Source organism: Anguilla rostrata, chromosome 1, assembly GCF_018555375.3.
Source record: "Anguilla rostrata isolate EN2019 chromosome 1, ASM1855537v3, whole genome shotgun sequence".
Taxonomy (NCBI): domain Eukaryota; kingdom Metazoa; phylum Chordata; class Actinopteri; order Anguilliformes; family Anguillidae; genus Anguilla; species Anguilla rostrata.
Genome location: NC_057933.1, coordinates 4355795 through 4383310, shown reverse-complemented (window position 1 = coordinate 4383310; position 27516 = coordinate 4355795). Strand labels below are relative to the sequence as shown.

Sequence of the window (27516 nt, the reverse complement as noted above, 5' to 3'; positions counted from 1 at the left end):
TCCAAGATCTAGTATAAAGCCTTCCCAAAAGAGTGAAGGTTTTTATAGCAGGAAAGGGTGGACCAACTCCTTATTAATGCCCATAATTTCGGATGAGATGTTGGATGTCAGGTACCCACACACCTTTGGCCATGTAGTATATGTCCGAACCTGTTTCATGGAGAAGTGAGCGTTAGACTCAGGGATGTAGGTAAGGCCACAGATAATAATCAGTGTAGCTTTTATAGTTGTACATAATTATCTAGAAGAACTGCTATTCAGGTGCAAGTCAATTTATACACCTGACTCATACATTCATATGAAAAAAAAAATGCAGTCCTATGAACATGCCAGAATATATTGACGTACATGAACTAACTTGATAAATGGGCATTTAAAGCATGCTACCCATTTCTTTTAAATAACACAATTTTACAATGAAGATCTAGTCACAAATTGCCTAATTACAAACTTGGAAAAGACTACACAATCAATGTTCTTTAGTGTTACATTTCATTTAAGGTTTAACATGTGAGTGGTAAATAAGTATAATATATGCGGTGTGCTGGAGTATGTACGCATGCCCATTCAAAAACAACAAAGAGACATTTACAGACCAAAAATCTTTATTCAGCTTCATTTTTCGGTGTAATTAATACACACTTCTCTTTGGGGAAAAAGGAAGTCCTCTCAAACAAAAAAAAAGAACAAAAAAAACCCCAAAAAAAAACAAATGAAAAACGAACAACACATAGGCTGCACACAGCCATTCTGTAAACATGCAAAGAGAGCAGGTTGTTTTTTTTCCAGAAATGAAGAGTTCCAGTTTTTTTTTTTTGGGTTCCACAGATTTGAATGTAACTGGGCCAGTGCTTTTTCTTTTGTTTTTTTTTCGAAGAAAGCGATTGGTGGATTTATCGTCTCCGTTCGGCCCTCCTCTCCCGCCTCTGGAAAGGCCCTGTGAGGTTTTGTCCCAGGTGACCTGCGCACGTCACACCTGACCGTCCGTCATGTTTTTTTTCAAGTGCATCTCCGAGCCGAAAAAAAAAACACGCCGCGACCCTTTTCAGAGTTCAAGCTTTTCATTACGAAAAAAAAATAGAGACGCGGGATTGGCCGCTGGTGCAGGGGGCGGAGCCTGAGGCTGAGTCTCAACCTTCAATGATGTAACACCCCCCCTAACCCCCTACCCTGGGAACTCAGTCAACAGCCCACAGCTCTTTGCATCAAACTCCTAGCAGTTGTGACTAATGCCATCTGTCAGGACAGCCATTATTTTGGCCATTAAATGTATGTATTTATACATTTTTCAGTCTGGCGATGTGCCACAGACAGTAAATCAATTGAACCTCCTGTCCTACTTGCACACAGCAGCTAAGGCTGTGAAGGGGGGGGGGGCGGAGGCGGGGTGAGGAGGAGCTAGAATGACATCACCATCACATGACTGACAGCTCACGGCTCTGAAGGGTGTTCTGTCACAGCAGTGTCCAGAGAAGGAAGCCACCAGGCCAACCAGTCTACCAGAGGTCTGAGTTTGAATGGCCAAGACAAAATGGCCGCCAGTCCCCAGGTTCCCTTGTACATATTTTACAAATGCAATGAGCTTTTTAAAAAAAACTTATGCTTTAAATAAAAAAATATATATGTTGTTCTTTTCTCTCTCTCACGTAGACTCCCGCCCCCTCCCCCCTCCCCTCCATCCTGTTCAGTGCATTAAGGGCCCAATAGGGGAGCCTTGCATGTTTGTTCCAACGCCTGCGTCAAAAAGTAGTTGAAAAAAACACACACACGCACGTACACACACACACACACACACACACACACACACACTGGGCCAGTTCGGGAATGAGGTAAGCACGGTACACCTAACACATCTACGTCTCCGGTCTACAGAAAACAAAAAAATACCAAAAAACAAAACAAAAAAAAAAAACAGCTTAGTGGTTTTACAAAATAAACTACATGTTGAGAGGAAGGGATATGAGGATTCGCGCACATTTAACATGACAAATGATTGCGGCAACACACGTGCTGACACACAGTTCTCATCTACTATAATTTATGTGCCCTCTTATTCCGGGGTAGCGGGGAAGAAACCAAGGAGATGACATCACTGAAGAGATGAGAGTTAATTGGCTAATTGTGGAAGAGCAAGAGGAATGAATACGGGTGGGGAGTGGGGGGGGAGGGGGGCAAGGATGGAGTGTTCCCCTAACCATCGTCAGGACGACCGTTCATTCACAGACAACAAACATCATTAGCATGAGAATAGGATTCCACTTGTCGTAGAGGAGTAGTGCACTTATCGCAGAAATGCCCCTCAGAAACCCACCTGCCCCTCCAGAAAAAAAAAACTAAAAACATAAATACAGCATAACAACCTGTCTAGAGTAGAAATTCTACAGTCCAGGAACAGAGCCTCAGTCCAGCCTACAGGCCCAAGAGGAACCCTCATGATAATGCAATATACCGAAAAATATATTCAAAATATATGCTATCAAGATACTGCAACACTTCACAATATAAGGGCAAATATAAAAATTATTTCCAGTTGCAGATATTGAAATATATATATATATATTTTCCTATTTCACAATACGCTGCTGTGAAATATATGTATCATTATAGTCCACATATGTACAATATATTGCAGTATACTCCGTTGTCAGCTACACGGTGGACTCTTTGGGGCCCTCGTGGACGGCGTTCTTGCAGCTGTACAGCCACTTGATGACGCGGGCGTTCCTCTCGATGATGGACACGCCCGTGGGCAGCTGCTCGGTCAGCTCCTCCTGGAACAGCCCCTCCCCCGAGTGGCGGGAGAACTCGCTGGCCTCCGAGCCCCCGCCCCCTCCGCCGCCGCCGACCCCGCCCCCACCGCCCCCGCCCCCGCTCACGCTGCGGAGGACCAGCGAGAGGGTGTCCACCGAGCTGGCGCCCGACAGGAAGTTGCGGGGTCCGAGCCGCTCCACCAGCTCCAGGTCCAGGCCGCAGAAGTCGAAGAAGCGCTCCTGCTCGGAGAGCGCCAGCGAGCCGCGGAGACGCAGGTCCGACTTGGAGCGCTGGAGCCCCCCCCGCGACCCCCCACGCCGGGGCACCACCGGCTCCCAGGGGTCCCCGCAGTCCTGCGCGGCGTTCCCGATGGCGTTCCCGATGGCGTTCCCATTCCCGTTCCCGTTCAGGTGCGCCTCGTTTCGAGCCCTCTCCAGCGCGCAGGTCCCGGCGGGCGTGGCCGGCCGACGCTCCGCCCTCCTGCTCTCCTGCCCACTCTCATTGGTCCAGGACATGCGGGAGTCCACATCGCACGAGGGGGTCCTCTCCTCCTCCCTGATCACCATTTTCGGGGAACCCCCCTCCACCCCGCCCCCGCTTTTCTCCCGCATGGAGCCCTGGAAGAGCCGGCGGACGAAGCTGTACCCCTTCAGCTCCCCGTTGGTGCCCGTGCCCCCCCCTCCTCCGCCCCCCCCGCTGGGGGTCTTGCACTCCTTCTTCTGCCGGTAGATGACCAGGGAGTCGGGTCGCAGCATCCTCTTCCCCGTGCTCCTCCGAAGGACGGGGGCGCTGTGGGGGGCCACCAGCGGAAGAGGGGTCGCCATGGTCGTCGTCGTCATGGCGGTCTTCATCGGCGTAGCGAGCGCCGTAAACCCCGCCCTGTTCGCGTTGCTACGGTTGCGCTCCTCCACGTCCAATCCCACGCCCACCTGCCGGTTCTCCTTCTTGGCGTCGTTCTCCTCGTTCTCGTTCTCGTCGCGGTCGCGGGGGGCGAGCCGCCCGGGGGAGGAGTAGGGGGCGGCGGGGAGGCGGCGGGGGGACAGCCGGGGGGTGGAGGAGGCGGTGGTGGACGCCCCGGGGACGGTGAGGGGCCGGCGGGGGGGCGGGGGCGGGGTGGCGCAGGGCACCAGGACGGGCTCCTGCTTGGCGTTGATCACCTGCTGGCTCTTCACGTACTTGGCCTTGTCGGCCTCCAGCCGCTCGACCGCGCTGACGGAGCGGCCCCGCCCGCCCCCGTCCATCTGCCTACGCAGGTAGTCGGGGCCCTTGTTCAGGAGCCGGAGGGGGGAGGGGGACCCGATGGGCGTGAGGGGCTTCATGCTGCGCCGCCCTGCTGGTCAAAGACATCAAAGCAAGCGGAGGGGCGAGTGGGCGTGTCCCGGAGAGCGAGGACACGCCTCTCTGCGCGACCACTTCCTTCGCCTTCCGCCGACGCTCCGCGACGCCTAGGGGACTTTTTCTTGTCCTCCTTTCTCTTGCCAGAGCTGGATATCGGGTGCGGGAACGTTCCGGTCAGGAGCTTCCGGAAGGTTCTCCTTCTCGAGTCGGAGAGAGGCTCCAGGCGTTTCGCGGGGTCCGGGGAGCCGCCCCTCTGGAGGAGGCGACGGGGCGCCGATCTCCTGGCCCGGCTCCTTCTCCGGGGCCCGGCTAAAGTTAGCCGGTTTCGCCGGGTTTCCTGTCGGAAGTAGCCAATCGCGCTGATATCCGTATCTGGTATTTACGCGGCACCCTCGGATGGACGGGCCGGACGCGGGGAATCCTTTACTCCGCCCGCCAAGTTCGCGGCTGAACCAGACGCCCTGCTAGCCCGCAGGAAACCCAGAAATAGCCGCCAGAGTTCACTTTGAATGGGCTGCTATTTTCTGCCTCCTTTTCTTATTTCTTCTCTCTCTTTCTCTCTCTCTCTCTCTTTTCTCTATCTCTCTGTTCAGCTCTCCTCGTTTAATGACGTCCTCTCCTTTGTGTAGGCGGCTGTCGGATGGGGGGAGATGAAGCTAAATGGGCTCTAATATTTGGTCTCGAGGGCTCTTTTTGTTATGGGAGGGGAGGCGGGGGATTCCAGGGTCAGAGGTCACAGCGTACAGGGCAGCACCAGGATGTGCTCCCCGACCCGGGCGGTGCTCGGCGGACGGATAAACGCCCTTCCTCTTCTCCTCTGCCTCCACACCTCGCTCCAGTCCTGACTTCACCCGTCCCTGTGAGAAGAAAAAACAAGACCCTCGTTAGGAAAAGTTATGTGCAGATGTGTTTTGTCTCCAGGATACATACATACACAGATGTTCCCTTAAAGTGACAGTTGACCAAGTTTTTAAATATTTTTTATATTTTTTGCTTTCAGTGCAATTTACTGCACGTCTGAAGAAAGTGCTTTCAGCAAATCTGCTGTCCGTGCTAACACTTGCTGGCATCAGTGTCTAAAAACCACAGTAAGAGTCTATGAATCCACGGGTAGCGCGCACTAAAACTGCAAGTCAGCACGGCCTCCCAGGAAGTTCTTTCCGAGTCGCTCAGTCATACGGACCGTTTGGAAGCGGAGGCGCGCAGAAGACACGCCCGCGAGCCGAGCCCAGCATTTTTTTTTCTCTCTCTCGTCCGGCGCGGAGCGGTGATGACTCACGGCCCCAAAGCCCTCTCTTCCCACTCACTGACCCAGCGGTTTTCCCGTCCGTCGCCATGACGCCACCGCTCAGGCGGCCAATGGCTGGCAGGCGCCCCCCCACCCCACCCCCCCCGGCGGCAGGGACCATAATCCCCGGCTTATGGCGCAGGAGGGCAAACACGAGGAATTAAACTGCGCATTTCACATCCGTAAAACCCCGCCTTCGCCTCCCGCCCCCCCCTCCCCCCCCCCCCCCCCACTCCGTTCATCCGTTTCCCACACGTTACGTAACCGGAATGGAAGTGGGATAACTCCTCCACGCAGAACAACATGAGAGCGTTAATCCGACGGACGTCACAGACGTCCCGGGTCGAGGGGAAAGCGGGAAGCTCCTGACTCGGCTCGCTGGAGCGGCATGGCGAATGTGCGTCGTCTCACGCTCGGCGGGGGACGGGGAAAAAAAATGCTTCTCTCGCTCTCGCACCGAATAAAACCGCCGAAACGCTAAACTTCTAAAAAATTCCCACGGCATCGACGCACCTTCCAGGCCGGCCTGCTGACTCTGAAGGACCACAGCCGAGCACTGAATGAGATTAATGTTTACACACAAGTGTCAACATGTTTACCCCGAATGTGGTGTGGGGCTATAAATCTGCACCATGCAAACTTATGATGGTTTATGGGGGGACTTATATGGTTATTTGGAGGGGGGGGGGGAATGCACAAATTATATAATTTTTCTCATCCCAATTATCATGCTATAATAACACACACATCAGCCTTCTCAACACACAAACACACATGCACATACATGGCTACACTGCACTACACACAGTATCCTTTTGTTTATTTGATGGGGACATTGCAGTTAACAGTCATACAACGTTTTAAGATCTGTCCAACGCATTGCTTCAGTCCTTATTGCACTAAATGTAATTTAATCGGAAACGTCCATACATATTTACAAATATAACCCGAAACGCTACTCTCATATTGCAGGTTTACTATAGACAGGATCACAGAGCATTTCACAAATTAGTTATAAACAGCAGTGGCTTCGTGAAATTACATGAAATTATGAAGTGGCTGTGGTCTGGCCAGCCGAGCCGCTGGCTGTAAACTTAGAGAGCAGTTGGCTGGGCGTGAGCTGGCAGCTCCCGTCAGAGCGAGGCATTTCAGCGTTCGCATCTTCCTGCCGCCGCTGGCGTACGCCGTCCGTGTTGTAATATTAAAGGAAGCTTTCACTTTTAATCGTGTTTTGCATGTTCTTTTTCAGTCTTTATCTGAGGAATTCACTTTTTTTTTTTTTAACAGGAGCTGCACGTATAGTGCAGTCCATACTGTAAGCGTCTGGACAGTGACACAATTTTTGCAGTCTTGGCTCTGTACTCCACCGCATTGGATCTGAACCGAAACAATGGATATGAGGTCAAAGTACAGACTGCCAGCTTTAATTTAAGGGTGTTTACACCCATGTCCAGTGATCCGTGCAGGAATGACATCCATTTTTATCCAGTGTGCTGGAGTAACAGAGCCAACTCAACAAAAACTGCGTCAACGTCCAAATACTTACAGACGGCGCTGTAATGTCACGGGGTCACATGACTCCCGGAACAGGAAGCCGTCAGAAGGCGGAAATGCTTGGGCGAAAAACTTCTTTTTCAAAGAGAAGCAAGAAACGAGCGCACGACCAGGCTCGTCAAACATCCGAGGTGAGCAGAGACACCGCGCTTCGTCTGCGTTCCTGCGAGCGCCTCGTTAATAATGAACGAGTCGGAGGATATTTTTCTAAGCCGCCAAAAAAAAACAAAAAAACAAAGGCTTAAAAAAGCTCCAACTGTAAAAAAGAAAGACGATGTTTTTTTCAGACCCCATAATGTCAGTGTGTGAGCAAGTACAGATGGAAACGACACACTCCAGTGTGTATTATATGTATATATATATATATATACAACGGGTAGCCCAGGATAGCCAGCAGTCAGAAAAAGTCAGTTATTTTTAGGCTATAAGGAGGGCGTGCGCGTGGTGGGGTGACCCAGCGAGCCAGAAGAGGTTAGCAAAATAGTCCTAGTGAGGAGTCCCTGAAGCTGGAAAGAGGTTCTCAGCAACGGCCGAGCGTGTCATCGCTTCGCCACAACGCCAAGCCCCACACAGGAGAAAGGGGTTTCTGTCCGCTCGGCTGGTAGCAGATTATCAGGATTGTGTGGATGCCAGTTTCTTTCATTTATATATTTATTTTTATTATTATATGAAAACAGGTGGGAGGAAAAAAGGCAGTTGAGTCTGCCGAGGACAGAAAAACCACATCCGTGTTTCCTGTGCTGCTATGAAACCTGGGGGGGGGGGGGGGGGATGACTACTTTTCATTAATCCCCACCCCCCCACCCCAAAAAAAAAAAAAATCCACAAGCTGGCAGTAAAAACATTTCTTTCAAGCAGAGTTTTTTTTTTTATAAGGAACCACATCTGTGCCTAATGGACGAGCTGCAGACTCCAGCCCTGGAGAGTAACGGCATTGGCCGGTTTTTGGTGTGTATCAGCAAATTGTGATTGGCTGTATTCCACGTACACCGTTTCCAAGGCCAAAAACCGGCAACAGGACAGAAAGGAGTTTGTGACCTCCGGCCTAATGCAGCTGACGTATCAGAGACGGACTCACTGTGTCTGACCCCTGACCTCTGAACCTAAGCAACATTCATTGGAGGGCATAAGAGCCTGCCGTTCGATGACCTTCGTTTAGAAACGATCGCTGATTCTGAGCACATCTTGCGCTCTTGTAGGAGGTAAGAACGTCTGGCCGGTCCGGGCCGGCCGCACATACCGTACTGCTTACGCTCTGTTTTCAAGTCCTCTCAAAAAATTACTGAAGGATAAAAGAATTTCACAACGTTATTCAAAGGTACTCACTTCAAAGCTCGAATCCCTTGCAGGATACTTTTGTAACAGCAGTTCAGGGATTGGCTGCCCACCGCATATTGACTGGTTGTGATGTAACAATGGGTGTGGATTTTTCTTTTTTTGTGTTGCTACATTGTTGCACAGTTCACGTTGTTACATCACAACCAGGTTCCCACAGCCTCAGGAAATGAGAAGGAAGAGCCCCCCTCACCCCCCCCCCCCCAGTACAGTAGGGTGACCACCACTTCCTGGTTTGTAGCGTAGCACCGGGAAGAGTCCTTGATTCAAGCACCAGGTGTGACTCAAGAAACACGAGAACATAAAACACACACAGAGCCGCTAATTTTGGTCCATCCTGTGAGAGAAGAACAATGGATAGAACTATTTTTTGAGAGGAAATATATTGGTATTCTTGCCGGCCGTAGAGGAATTCAGGTCATATAATGCTGCAAAACAGCACAGGGCTTCCAGTAGGACGAGGGTCAAAGGTCATTAAGGCGACTGCCGCCTATTATGCCGGCGATACTGATGAAGCCCAAGACAAGCTGGAAGTTACAACGGGGCTGAGACGTTATTTTTGGCCAGCCTCAGAAAAAGCTTGCTGCGTTCGCTACAGAATGTAAGGCATGAGTTAGACAGGCAGGGATATGGGAGGAGCGTGGGGTTGGAGAAGAAGAAGAAGAAGAAGAAGAAGAAGATAAAGAGGCTAGGAAGGAGAGATATAAAGAGGCTAGGAAATACTGGAGATAAAGAACACCCAAATTCCAAAATCACCTCAAAATGAGAGAACTAACACAATCACGTGAAACGCCTGCAAGATGACTATGGGTGCCCTGCAGTTATTTACGAGTCCTTCTACCTCATAAGAGACTTCCACACCTTTCTAATTTTGACTGACCCCCACTCTGCCACCCCCCCCCCCCCCCCCCACATCCCTGCCCCCCCCATCCCGCCAACCCTTCAAAGTGGTCCGCTATAAATCCAGAGCAAAGGGGACTGCAACATTTTCCAGATGTCTGCCAGGAAAGGGTCCTGCTCCTGGGAAGGTTCTGGGAAGGAATTTTCAACAGGTGCTGGGGTGGGGGGAGAGGGGGGGCGGCGGGGGGCAACACCCTGGCTGGGGAACATAGTAAAGCATTAGGCATTGTGGTAGGATGCAGGGCGGGGGTTGGGGGCACCCTTTCCCTTGTGTAATTTAGGATTTTCGGAGCAGGCCTTATGAACAAAAAAAAGGATTGTGGTTTAAATTAGTGTATGAAACCGCCAACATATGACATTGTCATCGTTGTGGTACGCTCACAAGCCAGAACGTGAACTTCCTGTTCAAAATGAAATTTTTTTATTTGATTTTCTTCTTAGTTGGCGACAGGGAGACATCTCCCCCCCCCCTCCCCCTTACAAGGCTAACCGTGGTTAATGCCTTTTGAGCGTTTTATTCCAACAGGAACAGAGGTGACGGGTGCACTGTGAAGACCAAACGGTATCGCTACGAAGCTACTGCTCCCCATGGACGTTTGGGTCAAGGGTGAAGGTTTCAGGCTGGGCTGCATGTGATTGGCTTGGACGTGGGAACAGATATAAGCCAGACAGGCGTAGGATCATACACGAGGAATCCTTGGCCTTTGAATGGAAACTAAGCCCTAATCCAGTATTATTTTATTGATCCCTGAACTGGTGAACAAAAAGTTTTTAAAAATCATATTTCTAATTTGAGACTGTCAAGATATCTTATTTTCTGCATCCAGGGTCTTTTAGGATGACAGCTAACTAGAAGATTGGTCTGTAATAACATTTATTTATTTATTTATTGGACAGATCAATTTACTGTCAAAAAATAATTCTTGAGTGAAGCTGGGGATTTCCTAAAATTCCTCAATTTAATAATTCCTGTTCCATGAATTCCTTCCTACGTTTTTCAAAATCAATTTTTTTACTGAAACGCTGGTCTCTTCCAAAGAGAAGCATTTAATCTGGGAGTCCTAGGTAGACTACACACCTTGCTCAGACCCCCTTACCTTAAAACACAGACGACTTTTGGTACATAATAATAATTCATTATTATATTGTGGTTTTTTTTTTTTTTTTAAATCACTTTTTAAATTCAAATTTAGCTTTGAGTTGTGAAAGCAACTGCCTGAGGAGAACCAGTCAGTGAGTTCTATGGTGGGGGTTTTACGTACAGTTGCACAACTGCTGGTCTAACGCAGATCGATGCACATTATCAATATTTATTACAGACCCACACCCCCAGTCCTACGCGAGACACTGCCCATGGAGGAAACAGGACTATTTATAGCCTCTGGCCAGCAAGACTGCTGGCAGAACCTTGTTCTGGACACACAAGGGCATTCCAAGCCTATATAACAAAACTGTAAGTGCTAATGGACCTATAGATCAAAGAGATCACTGCAAAATAGGCACATTAAAAGTTCATAGCATTGAATGCTGAGTGAGTGTGCAAAAGGTTTAAGGCCTTAGGAACATCAGGATTTCGGGGTCACTGTCTCCCTCTATTTAATCACCTTCTGTCAGTCAGTGAAAGGATAATAATAATAATTATTATTATTATAATAATGTATAAAGTACATTATGTAAGAAGCACTTTGCAAATTAAAGAACAAGGCAACAATAAAAATAATAAAAAATAGAATATATAAAAATTGAACAAGGCAGTTAAAAAAGCCTCTTAAAATAAGACAGTATGTTACAAGTAAGCAGAAGTGATCAGATAAAGTTAATATGAATGGAAAAGAAAGCCCAGTTTTAAAACAAAAACAGTTTCAGAAGAGGATTTAAAAGCAGTTAATGTTGACTGAGCTGTGATGCCTCCCTGGCAGAGATGTCCTCACTCTAGCGGCCTGCTGGGGGCCGGGGGGGGGATTGGGGGGGGGGGCATGTCCACACTTCCCCTCTCACGTGGGGGCGGGGCATCCCCTTCTCCCCGGCCAGCCCACGGTCACCCTAACGGCAGTTAGTGGCCAACAACGGCCTCCATTGAGGACAAGGACACAAACCTGGACTCCGCTCCACCTTTTTCTGCCCCTGGTCTCCGTGTAAAGCCCCCAGATTTCCCAATAACGCCATCAAGACCTGCCTTTCTCCTCTCCCTTTGAGAAGCAATTAACCCCTGCTGTGCCCCCCCCCTTTCCTTATCCCTCCGACCCCCCCGTGGATCTCCCCGGGCCTAACGTTCTGTCCAGCCTGCAGGGCGGGGGCTAAGCCCGGTTGTTCTCCGCCCTCCCCCCCACCCCCTCCCGGAAGAGGAAGAACACATTCTGTGTCTCACTGCTTCAGAGAATCTGGACAAAATGGGCCCTGATGCAGGAAGGGGCAGAGAGAAAAGAGTGGGTGGGGTGGGGGGCTGGGGGGGATTTGGGTAGTCACATGATGATCCTGGCTCACCGTTAGACTGGGGGGTAGGTGAAGCCAGAAAGGGGGGGAATGGGAGGGGTGGAGTTAGGTCCCCTAAAAGCACGCTCAATTTAGGATTTTAATCAATTTCGCGTTTTAATTATCTGACTGCTCCAGGCAAAAGCCCCCCCCCCCGGTTTAGGACCGTGAAAGCAGGAAAGGGTCGGCGGGGGGTGGTGGGGGCGCGGAGGTGGAGGGGTGGGGGGGGGTCGCAGCAAAGTTCAGAACAAGGTTTGTGCAGTGAGGACAGTACAAAGGAGCCTCTTTAACCGAGCCCCTCTCTGTTAACCCCCTCCCGTTCACCCAGTGCAGTGTGCTTGAATTCTCTGAGCTACAGTCAGATAAGAGACCATCTCTTTTCCCCCTGAAGAGGGGGGTGACAGGACTGCAGGGAAACAGTGGACTTATTCCTAGAGTCGGGGAAGGAGCTTGTTTTAAATTTCGGAAAGCTTCTGCGTTTAAAAAAAAAAAATCTCTGTCACATGATCCACCCCTCCCTCCCCTGCCTGAAAACACACTCTCTGCCCCAGCAGAGCCCCAGCTTTGAAGAGGGGCATCTGGCGCTGCTGCTTCGGGAACCGAGGGGCAACTTTATGCCTTGTCTCCCCCCCCCCCTCTCTCTCTTCCTGAAACATCTGGCTCCCCTCTGCTGTGCTACGGTGTGCGTGAGTGTGTCTGTGTGTGTGTGTGTGAGTGAGTGTGTGTGTGTGTGTGTGTGTGTGTGAGTGTGTGTGTGTGTATCAGTGTGTGTGTGTGCGCACGTGTGTGTGTGTGTGTGTGTGTGAGTGTGTGAGTGTGTATCAGTGTGTGTGTGTGTGTGTGAGTGTGCGTGCGCACATGTGTGTGTGTGTGTGAGTACAGCCATGTACTGCATTTTCTGTCTGAATGAAAGCCAAACCTACAAACTCTATAATCTCCTGAAAGGCCTTTTTTAACAAGCCACCCGCTCTTGTTAACACGTCTGAGGGACACAATACCTTCAAGGAACTGTGCCCTTCCAGGACTTCATTTTGACTTAATGACCACAATAATTATTCATCATCAAAAATGAAAAAAAAAAAAAAAAACACGCTGGCCTTTAATTGCATTCAGCCATTAAACCAGCAGCCGCAAAGGAGCCGGACTAATTGTCCCTGAGGGGGCCTGTCGCGTGATTAAAAAGAGCGCCTTTCATTGCCAACCTCATCAGAAAAAAGAAGAAAAAGAGAAATAAAATGTGCGTTATTGATGGGCGCAGACAATGGCGCTGCCTGGCCGGGGCGATAAGAAGTAGTTCCAGACGTCACGTCTCATTATTTCGCCTCCCGAAAAACAAAAAAAAAAAACTCCGGGGCAATAAAATAAAAGTAAAGACAGAGCAAGGGGGACGCCCCGCGTCACCCACCACCACCCCCCCCCCACCACGCCCCCAAAACACAAAGTGGTCCGGCGTAAATCTGACCGCTCTTTGTGCGCCCTTGAGTGTCGTTCGGACGGGCGATGTACGGGCCTGTACGCCCCTTCCACTGTCCCGCCTGACAAGGGGGGTCACGGGGGACAACTTAGAGGGCCACCCCCCCCCCCCCCCCCAAAAAAAAAAAAAAAAAAAAACACGAGGAGGGTACTTAACAACGTCCAGTGCGCCTCCTTTGTCATTCAAAGCTAATGACCGTTAAGGCAGAACAGGAGCATCATATCCTCCTGGCAGAGCAGAGGCGCATGCACAGACAGGGCCACCAGCGGCTGGCCTCGTACCCGCTCCCAACAAAGGCTCCGGCAGAGCAGGTCTCCCTCAGCCCAGCTCTGGGCTTTGTTCAGCTGCTCTACGTGTGAAAAACTAGCTTTACTAAAAAAAAAAAACCCCGAAAAGCTTAAAAGCACTTGCTTCCGCCCCCCTTCCCGAAGAGCCGCAAAACCCGGGAAAATTACCTGGGTCGTTTTTGTCATTTTGACGTTCCGAAAACGCTGGTGAGTGTGTGCGGCGTTGCCCCGTCTGTACGAATTAGGGCCGGTAGTGCAGGCCATTGTTCGGTTGAGGGTTCGGTTGAAGGAAAGAAGATCTGGAGTGTAGCACAGCGGGTGAGGAACTGGGCTTGTAACCGAAAGGTCACAGGTTCGATTCCCGGGTAAGGACACTGCCGTTGTACCCTTGAGCAAGGTACTTAACCGGCATTGCTTCAGTATATATATCCAGCTGTATAAATGGATACAATGTAAAAATGCTATGTAAAAAAGTTGTGTAAGTCGCTCTGGATAAGAGCGTCTGCTAAATGCCTGTAATGCAATAATGCAATCTGTCCTGCTCCAGCACTGACCGAACGGAGCAGCGCTGACACAGCACTGACACGGCACAGACGGCGGAGAGAGAGAGACGGGACACAGGCGTGATGAGAACCGCACGACGAACTCCCTTTTCTCCTCCGCTGCAGGACCTGAGCTCAGCACACTCTTTAATCTGGGTGACCCACATCGTCACAGTCATGTTGCAATCTCTCTTCCCGCCCAATTTGGCAAGATTCTTTATTCTTTTATCTCGGCCGAGATTTAGATTAATCCCCCTCCACCAAAGAGACAACAGAGCCGCCACTTCAAAGGACTGTAACTCACAGCTTTAGACCTCAGTGGTCTCGGTAAATTAGGCCAGACGTATATATTTTCTAAAAAATTCTGCCCTCATTTTCCCCCCAGTTAGGAAAAGCCACTTTGTGTGAGTTCATGGCCGTGTCCTTCGCTGTCACGCGCTCACCTCCAAAAACACTCCTCTGCTTCCACGTTTCACTCCAGAGTACACCCAGTTAGCTGCACACAGACAAACCAGCACGCTTCACAAAGCTTAGAAACACTCACTTTTTTACACGTATTTTAACCCCTTCAGGTGTGAGATCACAAATATGTGATTAGACTGTTCTTAACTGAACATTCTAATTCTGATGTCACAATCACTGCTGGTGACTGACAGCAACGGAGTTCTAGAACACTCACTTAGAATTTAGGGGGGAAAAAAACATTCCAAAGAACCTACTCTTCAAAGGGTTAAACTGTCTCAATGTTGGGTTAAACATGCCGGCCACTTCCTGGGCGGGACTCGAACCCACAGCCTTTCCGTCACCGACTCCCCTGCCTCACGCTCCGTACGGCCGTCTCCGTGGTAATCCGTAAGGCGATGCAGCAGCGGTGCCCCCCCCCCTTTGGAATGTTAAGCTGCTGGTGTATTGCCTTACTGTTGACGAATGAAGCAATGAGGAGGAGAGGGGAGCAGCCCCCAGGGTGGGGGGGGGTGGGGCAGATGAACGGGTGTGGGGGGGGTATTTGATGGACGCAGGGAAAGAGTACCTTGTGTCCTTGACCTCATGCCCTGCAGGTACAGTGTGTATGTAAACCAAGGTCCTCCCGGATAGAATAACTATGATGAGTAATCATCAGGTGTTGGGCTGCCAGCAGTTGGGGGGGAGGGGGGGGGCGGCATGGAGACCCCTGGAGGGAGTGAGGTTGTCCTTCATTAGTGCATAATAATTATGCTCAGGGATGTAAACATATTTACAGTTATGCACAAGTTATTTACAAGTCTGCGCATGTATGCACAAGCATACACAGTTACGCATAAGTATGTGCAGGTATGCACAGGTAACCACAGGTATGCACAGGCGCGTGCAGGTGTTCTTTATGCGCAAGGATGCACAAGAATGTGCACATGCGTACATGCGGGAAGGCACACGCACGTGCAAGTATGAGCTAGCATGCGCAGGTCTGCGCAGGTCTGCACAAGGCCTGTGTCAGTACGCGTCAAACGTCAGCAGCCTGTGCTACTGAGCATCTGCCTCCTTCATGACTGAGGGCCGTTCCAGGTCAAATAACCATAAAAACGACATTCGAGACGTAGCGAGAAAATGGCGATAACAGGCGTTAGCGTGGGAGCGGACTCCTGTCTGAGCAAATGTAACATCTCTCTTTCTCTCTCTCTCTCTCTCTCTCTTTCTCTGTCCCTCTCTCTCTCTCTCTCCCTCTCTCTCTCTCCGTTCTCGGAACCTGCCTTAAACACATGTATAAATCCACTCCCTGTCCCCTGAGTTTTTTAACACATCCTAAATTATGAAAGGCACTCCTCGGAGCGCCATCGCTTCGGACCGCCGCACCGCGCGGACGTGAGAGCGTCTGACGCCGCTAAGCGCTGGATTTTTAGTGTTTTTTTTTTTTTTAAACAGGGGAACCTGTACATTACGCAAAGAGTCGACCCACTTTTGCAGCGCATTAGCGGCTAACGCAGAATGGAGAGCTTTTCACACGCAAGCCAGGGTCAGGACCAGTTTTTCATTTCCACTCTTGCCTTTTTTTCGAGATTGCGTTTGTTTGGTCACTCGCACGCTTCCCCTTATCCGTTTGATAAAGGCCGGACGCGGAGGCGATAACAGCACCCATGTGACCCTAAATCTGATAGCCATACAGGAAGCCAGGAGCCTATAAGAACGCTCCATTTACGACCTTCGGCCTCTCCCATGCAGCACACGGTGGTGTCATTTTTACAGGGAGATCTATGAGGCACTTGGAGTCTCTGGAACTTTACCGCAGAGGAATGCGCACGGCACAACTGCAGATCGATCTTTAAATTCATTCACTGCTCACTTCACTCATATTTCTATTCTTGCCCCCCCCCCCCCCGTGTTGACATTTACATGAATGTAAAACATTGTCATTGTTGAGGACAAAAACTCTTTTTCATCTGAATAGTTACCTGAAAACTTTCTCCACCTCTTTCCATAAGAAAAAAAAACGTCATAATCATCGAGGAGGGGGCTGTGCTAGCACATAATATTGTAACAACGTTTCAACAACATAATGGGAACATTTTAACAGCAAATGGCGTTAATATCCATTCTGCGGATATGTGGGTGGGTAAAGGTGGGACAGGGGTGCAATACTGTCACATTTGCCCCCCTCCCCCCCCAGAGGTGCAAATCCAGCCGTAATAAATGTTGTTTCCCAGCACGCTGAGCCCTGAGATGGAGCTTCTCGTTCTTGGCCGGGGTAACCGGGGAGGCCACATCGATTACCTGCCCCTCTCCTCTGGACGAACGCAGGCCTGAATTCAGCGACAGCAAACAGGCTAATCACTTTCCACCAGCACGATAACGACATCAACAAGGCCGGGAATCGATGGCTTCAGCCAGCACTGGAAAAATCAATGCGCACTGCCTAGGTCTATTAGACCTCGATCTATTCGTCATTATTTCTTTCAATATATATATATCTTTATATATAGCCCAAGCAACAGCCACCACGTCAACTAATGCGTTTTCATTCCAGCAATTTGATAGCATTGCATCAAAGTTAAAAGAATGTTGTGAAAATAGTATACGTCAGGTACACTGAGCAGGACAGGCGTATGCTGTGTGTCAGGTAAGGTACCATGTCACAGGTGTCCGTGGGACAGACTCAGTCAATATTTTTTACGCTGGTCCATAACTCCCCCTCTTTCCCAGTCATGCCAATCTGTTGGGCCCGCACAATCTGGGAAGCTGGGCTCCTTAATTAGTGTTCCCCCCAGCTCGGCCCGGCCCGGCCCATCACTAGCAGACCCAAAACGCCACTGCTGAAATCGGTCCTGGGGCCAGAACGGGCAGGCACCTAACCGCCAGAGTCAGTGTGTGTGTGTGTGTGTGTGTGTGGTGTGTGTGTGTGTGTGTGTGTGTGTGTGTGTGTGTGTGTGTGTGTGTGTGTGTGTGTGTGTGTGTGTGTGTGTGTGTGTGTGAGTGTGTGTGTGTGTGTGTGTGTGAGTGTGTGTGTGTGTGTGTGTGTGTGTGTGTGTGTGTGTGTGTGTGTGTGTGTGGTGTGTGTGAGTGTGTGTGTGTGTGTGTGTGATATGGTTTATGTTGTAGTTGTAGTTGAGTGTTGTGTGTGTGTGGTATGGAGTGAGGTGTGTGTGTGTAGGTGTGTATGTGGTGTGTGTGGAGTGTGTTTTGTTAGTGGTGTGTGTTGTTAGTTGTGCTTGTGTGTGCGAATTGTGGAGTGGGTCTGTAATGTGAGTGTGTAGTGTGTGTGTGTGTGTGAGTAGATGCTGTCGGTGCTGGGTGGTGGTAGGGTGTGTAGCAGGTCGTGTGTGTGTGTGTGTGTGTGTGTGGGGCGGGGGGGGTGGCTGTGGCGGAGGCACGGGTAGGGGGGGGTGGCGGCTGCCACCGTGATGCGTCTTCCGCCCATCAAAAGGCCCGGGTCCATTATCACGCGCCAGCGACGAAGGGGGCGGAGCCTTGTGAGCTGATGAAGCCTGGCAGAACCGGACGGAACTCCGCGGGGCCGGGGGTAATTACGGGACTGGGGGGGCGGGGACGGGGGGTGGGGCAGGACCAAGACGCCCCCCCCATCCCCCATCCTCACAGCTGTCACCACAATGCCAGGGGGCTCGGGGGGGTTAATGATTTAGCTGTGGACCGTCAATAATTAATGGAGCAATAAGTAATGGATGTGAATGACAATCCTTTGTGATTGCAATAACAATTAAAATGTTGAGGATTTAGGATATGTTAGCACTTCTGTCACCATGGTTACCACCACAACTACAATTAGTCTGAAGTGGGAAGCACAAGTATTACCCCACTGAAGAGTAGCTTTTTATAATGTTTTTTTTTTTTTCAAAATTCTATGTCAGTGCTCTAGAACTCCACTGCTGTCAGTCACCAGCAGTGATTGTGACATCAGCATTAGAATGTTCAGTTAAGAACACTCTAATCACTTATTTGTGACCTCACACCTAAAAGGGTTAATACTAGTAATACTGCACACTTAAAAACCAATGAGACACAATCAAGCCAAACACCAGAGCAATGCTGTGACTCTCTCCACATTACTGTTGAACTGAGGCACCTTCCTCCAAAACTATTAAAAACGGCACCGGCAAATCCCCTCATTCTGTTCAGAAAGTTCAACTTCAGTTTTTTTTATTCAAACAATTTTTCGTTCCTGAAATGGTGCCCAGAGGGAAGTTCCCACAGACGGTGTCCACAATAGACCAAAAAAAAAAAAAAAACCAACGAGAGGGAAACAATAAAGTCAAATTGTAAGCTCTCAGTCCCTGACGGTCTGTGTGAGGAAGACCAAGGTCCGTTTGAAGTCTCACAGTCGCGCCTGTCAAATTGGTGAAACCAGCTGCTTCACACACACTCTCTCTTTGTTCACACACACACACACACACACACGCACAGACACACACACGCACACACACACACACACACACACACACATGCACAGACACACACACAAAACACCTCAACCTTTACCTAAAGTGCTGGGGGGGCTAGTGATGTCACCTAAAGAGTCCTTTCCCCTCTAATTAGGAAACTTGAGCCACCCTCCGTAACTCAAAAAGCCTTTATGGCCCCAGCAACCCCCCCCCCCCACCTCCCCCATCCCCCTCCCCAACACCCCTGCTCACGAAAAGGGCAGGAATTATAAAGACAAATGTTTGATTTTTTGGAGACGGTTGTTTACCGGAGTGCGTGTTGTGAGAGAAAATACAGCCGAACAACCGGCTCAAAAAAAAAACAAAAACCACTGCAGACGAACGGGAGTAAAACAGGAAAAAGAAACAAAAGCCGTCTGAGAACTACAACCGTTAAAAACTGCCATTTGCGGTAGAAACAAGGCCCTGATTTGGGCGGCTTTTTTGTCGAAGGCTTGATGCGGCACGAACCCATGAGATGATAGGTTTGCCTGATCTAAAAAAAGGAAGGCACAGAAAAGGGACACAAAATGAATGAGTGTATAAATGAACCAGAATGCAGTGACAACCGACGCAACAGACACAAACACAACAGACACAGACACAGACACAACAGGCACAACAGGCACAACAGACACAAACACAGCAGACACAACAGACACAGACACAACAGGCACAACAGACACAAACACAACAGACACAGACACAGACACAACAGACACCACAGACGCAACAGATGAGTCTGTGCTGTAAAACTGATTCAGATCTCAACATGCAGGTGGACAGCCTGCTTTTCACATGACTTCTCGTTCTTACAAAATCTTGCAAAACCGGCCTTGCAAAATGATTCCACTGGCTGTGGTCGATCTAAAAATACAGACCTTGGTGGCAGATCAAGGCCAACAAATAAAGGTGGTTGAGACTAAAAGGCAAAAAGATGCTTTCTGGAAGAATTTTTTTTTTTCCCCCCCAGTACGAACGACCGAGTTTCAGAATGTCTGCTGACGGCTGCGGCAGTCTCTCAAACTCAGCGTCAAAATCTCGAGTTGAGAGGATGAGACGGATCCACTCAACCAGCTCATAACTCGTTGTCATGGAAACTTGTTTAATTCGTTAACCAGTGCTTGTCGCATTACTCAGTAACGTGTGTAATCTTCACTAGCTAATATGTGACATTTGTTTTTGTTTTTTTAAACTGGTTATTCTAATGTTTTATGAAAGTGCATATTATTGACTCAGTCTGCTTGCTGTCACAGTTCTGAACTTGATCCAGGCATTAAGAATTCTTTTCCACACCACAGATAGCAAAATGTACAGTGTTAGCTCAACTCTGCCAGAGTTAATATAACCCAGAACACTTCACTGCATAAGCAAGTGTGTAGATTTGTGTTTGGCAATGTGTTGAGATCATATCAGCCTATGCACACATGACTGAAAACGTAACTGTGGAGCTGACATTTTGTGGGGAGAATGGCATTCCCTTGACTGCCCTCCCACACACACACACGCACACCCATACACACACACACAAACCACTCCTAAACACACACACACGCACACACACACACGCCATACCACACGCACACTGCCACACACACACACACACACACACACACACACATGCCACACGCACACACACACACGCACGCCACACACACGCACACATGCCACACACACACACACACACATGCCACACACACGCACACATGCCACACACACACACAACACACACACACACACACACACAACACACACATACATACACACACGCACACACGCACACGCACACATGCCACACACACACACATGCCACACGCACAAGCACACACACACATGCCACACACACACACGCACACATGCCACACACACACACACACGCCACACGCACACACACATGCCACACACACACACACATGCCACACACACACACACGCGCACACACACACACACACACACATGCCACTCCTAAACACACACGCACACACACACACACGCCACACCACACACACACACACACACACACACACACACCCGCGCGCACACACACACACACACACACACACACACACACGCACACACACGCACACACACACACACACACCACTCCTAAACACACACACACACCCATACACACACACACACACACACACACACACACACACACACACCACTCCTAAACACACACCGCGTAAACCCGCCGGTGATATCCGCCCTTTCGGAGCGGAAACACGGCTGACGTGTGATTGGTTCTGCCGTCTTGATGATGTCAGGCCTCCTGTCAACAATTCCGACTGAAGATGATTTCTGCCCTTGTGCGAGCTGCCACCCCCCCCCTGCCCCCACCCCCCCTGCCCCCCATCCACCCAACCCCCCCCCCCCCCCCCCCCCCCCCTCGCTCAGGGCTCTTTCCACACACATAAAAAGCGTTTTTTTTCCTTTTCTGTCTGGTCTAACAGGGGGGGCGTCCTGCTTCAAAGTCTGTTATTAGGCTTAATATAAATGTGAGGTGGAGACCAGCGGGAAACCTGCTGTGGCTCCTCAAGTCCTCGTGTTTTAAACAGAGGTGAAAAGAAGGAGGGGGAAAAAAAGGAGTTTAGACACCAAATAAGTTCCCCTTGGCAGCGTCATGATAAATCCACCGTGGCTTTTTCCGAAAAACCCTATAGAGCCATAAGGCAAGAGCAGCACATGTGACTGTCCATCTTGGGAAAACAACAGGCAGGGGTGGCGGGGAACGGGGGGGAGGGGGTCTGTGAGGTCGAATGGGAATTACTTGCTGCCCCCCCCCACCCTCAACCCAAAAACAGCACTGTTTTACATTAGATGAGATCAGATTAGATGAGATAAAACTCTACCGTCTGCTTTTTGCGATAATTTGTTTGGCATCACAAAGCCAAGCGTTCCCTCTCAGACTGAACGGCTTCGCTGAACACGCACTGAGGGATTGTGGGCAACGATGAGGAGTAGACAGTGGACAAGTGCAGCCCAGCGAAAATGACTCACTCATTCCTTTTTAAAAAATTAAAAAATAAAATTCACAGATCCAGCTGCTCTGAGTGCTGCAGAAGACGCCTGTGTTTGGCCGTAAGTACGAGAGCACACATCTGGTTACTGTAAACAGTACAGACTCGAGCCTCTGCACTGCAAATGAAAGAGATTGGCTATCACGTCCTGGTGTGGGGGGAGGGGGGGGTCCTTATACTATCAAAAGGACAATTTCAGTATATTTTTTTGTTTGACCTTCAGAGTCCTACTTCCTTACATGTGTGTTCTCTTTTTTTTCCCCCCCTTCAAAGATAAGTGTGAACGATCGCACGGTGTTTTGATTCACGTGAAAAGTGACGCAACCTTACATGCGTTGCTTTTGAATTAAAAAAATAATGCAGGTAGGATGTGCTGAGTGAAGACCAGTTTTCTGCGGACGGGAACCCAAACCGTAACCCCTGAACCCCTGAAACCCCTGAAGCCCTGAACCACTGAACCCCTGAACCCCTGAAACCCCTGAACCCCTGAACCCCCCAGCGAGTAACTGTCTGGGTGCCGACCGGCCCAGCGCTCACCACAAAACATGTAGGAACCGCGACCTACGAGGAAACTAAACAAAAAGGTTACAGACGTCAAGCTAACGGCGAGGTGTTTGATCACACTCAGGGCCTCGTCAGTCAAACACTAAACGCCAAACTCTGGTGGCCTGGCCTTTCTCCTGGCTCCTCCCCCTACCCCCACCCCCACCCCTCCCTCCCTCCCTCTTTCACCCATCTCCTCAGGGGGTCTGGACTTTCCATCCCTCCATCCATTTGGTCAGTCTTTCAAGCCAGTCTTTCCAAGGCCTGTGCATGCCGGAACCTAACAAATGTATAACGTTCTCTTTTTCTCTGTCTGTCTCCCTCTCTCTCATTCTCTGTGTCTCTCTCACTCTGTGTCTCTTTCTCTCTTTCTTTCTGTCTCTCTGTTCCTTGCCCCATCTTTCCCATCTCTATCTATCTTCGTCTATCTCATTCTCTCTCTCTCTCTCTATGCATGTCTTTCTATTTTATTTCTCTCCCTCCTCTCTATCCCTGTTTCACTCATCTCTCTCTTTCTCTATCATTCTAAAAACCAAAACCAAAACCAAATCGCACTAATCATGGTTTCGGGGGGGAGGAGGGGAACGTATGTCATGTCTTAACAAACTGAATCATCCACCAGATATGAAAAAAGGACCCCCCCTCCCCCCCCCCACACATACACATACACACACATACATAACAGCCAATCAGCATCATCCTTCCTGCCCCGGCCACACGACAGCCGCCAACCACCTCGCGTGAATCGCCTGCGGGATTCGATCAAAACCACGGAAAAAAAACCCTGAAGCCTTCCGCTGATCACGAACCCCCGACGAATCGCCCGTTCCCCCGTGAAAACCCTGCACCAGGGAAGCACCGCGGCTTTCACCAAAAAAAGGGAGAACTCGTATTTCCCCCCCAAAAAAAACGGTATAAACACAGAGCAGGAGACAGCGGAGACGGTCCCGCATGCGGTCGGCAGGGCGAGGAGGAGGAGCGGCCCGAAGTTTGGTCTAGTCCCCCGGGGATGTTTAGGCTGGTCGCGAGCAGCACACGCTACAGGCTCCACGGCAAGTCAGGCCCGTTCCTTCAGCGCACAGCGATCAGCTCATGCGCTGCACGCGTCCACAGCGTGCCTTGTGTGCTGTGGGGGGGCGGGTTTGGTGTTGGAGGTGACCTCGCTCCGTGAGCATTGAGATACCCTTCACAGAAACAGAATATACTGCAGCATATATTGCAAATATGTGAAATGTCAACTTTTTTTTTGGAAAATATAATGACTTTTAATATTATGAACTCTCTTTTTAATACATTGCAATATCTGGAAATAGCTGTGATTAATATACATATATCATTATATATTATCTTGACAATATATTTTATTTCAATATATTTTCAGTGTATTCTGTCTCAGAGATCCCTGAAATATAATTCTGCCGATTTCTGGGGAACAAAACTCACATTACTGTTCACTGAGCGGGATTGTTTTGGTCAGCAGGCAGCTAGGGGTTCCCTGAAGGTCACCTTTGAGCACCTTCACATACAGCTCAGTTAAACCTTTCCTTTTCTTTTTTTGTTTTGATGTCACCACCCCCCCCCCCCCCCGGAGTCTCGTTGTTGAAACAGCAGAGGGACTTGCTCTGCTGTTTCAACAACGAGACTCCAGTTTGAGGCCCCAATCACAGTGTGCTGACTTCCCTCAAGTATGAGTTTATGTGAGTCCAAAGGGGGAATCAAATGTTCTCTCTCTCACCGAGTAAATTTAACTTTATATGTCACCTGTGCCACCTGACAAAGGATTGATGGAATCTATGTTGAGGCTACACAAATAAATTATACGCCTGGATGTGTGTATAGAAAGGAAGGAGCCGTAGCAGACGTTAGATTAGCGAACCACCGTCTCAAATTTCGGCCAATTACAGGACAGTTGCATTTAAATTGGTACTTTAATTTCTTAAATTAAGTTCCCTTTAATCTTCTTTATATGAAATTAAGCCGGTTCTTACTTTCTTCCTGGCCCGGGGCCATTCATTGAAGCACATGTAAATGTTTACACAACCCTGGCCTCATAACCCTTTGGCCCCAGGTAGCAAACAGATCTTGTTCAATCAACGGTTTTTCGTGGCCAATTGCGGCAAGGAAGGGGGAGGGGAAGCACCTCACGAACACAAACCTCACGAGCTCGCGAAACTCCAGGGTCTGTCAGGAAGTCTTCTCGCCGTTAGCACGGGGAATGGGACACGGCGGATCGAATCGGGCCCCGCGTATAGGTTTACACGTCAGAAGATTAATTATCGCACAAGTCAAAGTCAGGAACGACTTAAACACCGCCGGGCTAAAAACTACCCACGGCAAATCCCTTAACGGAAAGGAAATGCACATGAAGCGACATGACTTGGATGAATTTACTATGCAGTTCCTATGAAATCATATCTACGAGTAGGCCTATATATATATATAGGCTACGCATCTTGAATTTCGCACATTTCCTAAAAATAGATGTTAATTTTGTGCACGGCCTCTCCAAAAATAACGACGCGCACTGAGCGCCACTGAAAAGTCAGCGTATCTTTAAACACAAGGTGAGGAAATGTAGCTGAGTCGAATAACTCCACTGGTCCTACGCAACTATTGCACTGAAAAAAAGAAAAGAAAGCATGACTGAGCCGAAAGGAGTTTCAATGGGACACTGTTGCCCCGTTAGCTAAATTTCCACATCCAAATAACGCACTGACTCACTAATTACATTCGAGTTGTCACAAGCATTTTATTTACACGGCGTTGCGCTTTCGTAGTCCACCTCGCTCTCCCCAATCGTAAGTCACAGAGAAGGTATTCCAGTCTTGACGTTTCAAAAGAATTGTCCGTTGCTAAACATCACATACACGCCCGTAAACATAGCTGACTGTAATTGTCAGATACAACGGAAAGTAAAACACTGTAATTCGTTTTAAATACACAGGCTACTGCCAAATATTACATCGTTCAACCAACGAACTAAACGGATTCATGCTATTTATTCATTGTTGTTTTTATGAATCTGTCATTTAATAAACTTTTGTCTTTTTGGTCACCAGTAGGCTATCTAGCAACATAGCCAACACTAATAACTGTATTGATATAGGTCACGTACTGGACTAACTCGAAGTCGAGCTCAGAGTGAGCTGGCAGTCAGAATCATTTGATTGCTTAAAGTAAAGCATCAAGCAAACGATTTATTATAGGACAACAAACGCAGTTATGGACATAATATGACGTTAGTAAAAGCCAGCTCACTTTCAAAGGAACCGCAAAAGACACCAGGGGACATCGGGTTCAGCAAATTAACCCACATTTGTCAATGCAATGAGGACGTCAAAAGCAGTTTACACGTATTACGCGTTGTAACAGCGGCAGTACGCGCATCAGCTGTAAATGCAAAATTAATCAAACTGATTATCACGCTCATGATGTGAAATGATCAGAGCGCAAATGTCAGATGGGTTACTCCAGATAATTCCATACGAGCTTGCCATTAAAATGCATGAAATACTCTTACCTCTTGTTTTTAAGCACCTTTTGACACACGTGCCGGCAGACCGCTTGACTCCTCAAGTCGCGGCTCGAGCTCTTATCACCGCCAAAGATGCAAAATCGCGACGCCGACGTGTGCGAAGTGCCTCTGCAGTCGCGAGCGCTACAACGAGGACTGATTGGGCGACCGCAGGAAGCGTGCGCTTCCACTAGAATACAGCAACTAGCGCTCTCTCTCTCTCTCTCTCTCTCTCTCTCTCTCTCTCTCTCTCTCTCTCTCTCTCGCTCTCGCTCTCTCTCTCTCTCTGCGCTGACTGCGAAAACCTTGCGGGTTCTGTCAGTGTTAAGTTGGAACTGCGGAGCCCAAGGGCTTCCGCTACAATAGGGGGTGGTCAGGTATAGCCGTCTGTAAACTGATTCTCCCCATTCCACCTAAATGAGGTGGGGGTGGGAGATTTAGGTCGAGGGGGAGAGATGAGAGGCGACGAGGTTCTCCTCTACGCAGTTTGGTACAGTTTATTTTGGTGCCCACTCCCCCGCGTCACGTGCTGCCCAATACAGTACTGTTATTCACCCACTTTTGCCCAAATCTTCCCGATATGTGAATAGAGTTGTTGTCACCTATTGTGGTAGCATCCCGTTTATTTTATATTATCTACAGTTGTCCGCTGCCACAAATCAAACGAGCACTGCCCGAAGGCCATGAAGACTAAACCCGTCGTCTGTACACACGCACACACAGGCACAAACAAACACACACACACACACACTACAATATAGATTTATCTATATCAATTTGTCGATCCGATGCACAGACTATTAGCTAGGCAGTTATTTTTGTGGGTGAAATAAAAAAAAATACAGCTTGCTACTGCCATAACTTTGAGTTGGATTATAAAAACAATGGAATATTATATTACTATGCACAATACTATACTGATCTGTGCTTGTGGAAAACAGGTAGCTACACAGAATTTGCACTATAGGGAAGCCAAAAGAATTTCAAAGTCAAATCCAAAAAATGATGCATCCCGTATGATTATTTTCGTGCTGGGAAATGAAGAGATATTTAGGAGCAAAACATTTGGACACACTGTTTTTTCCCCCCATAGTGTCTGTCCAGTTCTGGATTTACTGTGAGCAGAGGGCATTCAAAAGCAAATACTGCAAAGTAACTTTTTTTTTCTAAACTCTGGGAAACACAAAGAGTGATCTTCCTGGAATTGACCTGCACATTAAAGTCTGGGGCAGATTAACTCTTTTGTTTGCAGGATAAATGACACAAAAGAGGAATTTTCCAACCAGTCACTCTTTTGTCTTTAATATTATCATTACTATTTTTTCCGAAGAGAAAAAATAACAAAAAAATAACTATGAAGCCATCCGTATCACATTCTTGGAGTGACTCAAATGTTTCGAGAAGCCGGACAAACAAGCCCAGAGGAAATTCTGTGACTGCAAAATCTGATGGGGGGGGGGGTGATGGAGAAGTGAAGAGATACTGCATCTGGGGTACCCCCACCTCCCCCATGATGTCTGTGAAGGAGACCCAGACGTGTGCGTATGATAAACTTCCTTAGCATCTGACTTCCTGTTTGGGGGCAGTT

General features: G+C 49.0%; 1 protein-coding gene across 1 annotated transcript; it reads right to left on the bottom strand.

Moving 5' to 3' along the window:
- Positions 1-587: 587 nt before the first annotated feature.
- Positions 588-26210, bottom strand: fam110d (family with sequence similarity 110 member D). Its single transcript, XM_064297828.1, has 2 exons — positions 25935-26210; positions 588-4946 (listed from the first exon to the last, which is right to left on the bottom strand). Exon 2 carries the CDS (start codon positions 4068-4070, stop codon positions 2649-2651), a length of 1422 nt encoding a protein of 473 aa, XP_064153898.1. The 5' UTR covers positions 4071-4946; positions 25935-26210; the 3' UTR covers positions 588-2648.
- Positions 26211-27516: the final 1306 nt, after the last annotated feature.

Excerpts from the sequence above, each read along its gene's own strand:
- fam110d (XM_064297828.1), bottom strand. The coding sequence starts at position 4,070 with ATGAAGCCCCTCACGCCCATCGGGTCCCCCTCCCCCCTCCGGCTCCTG.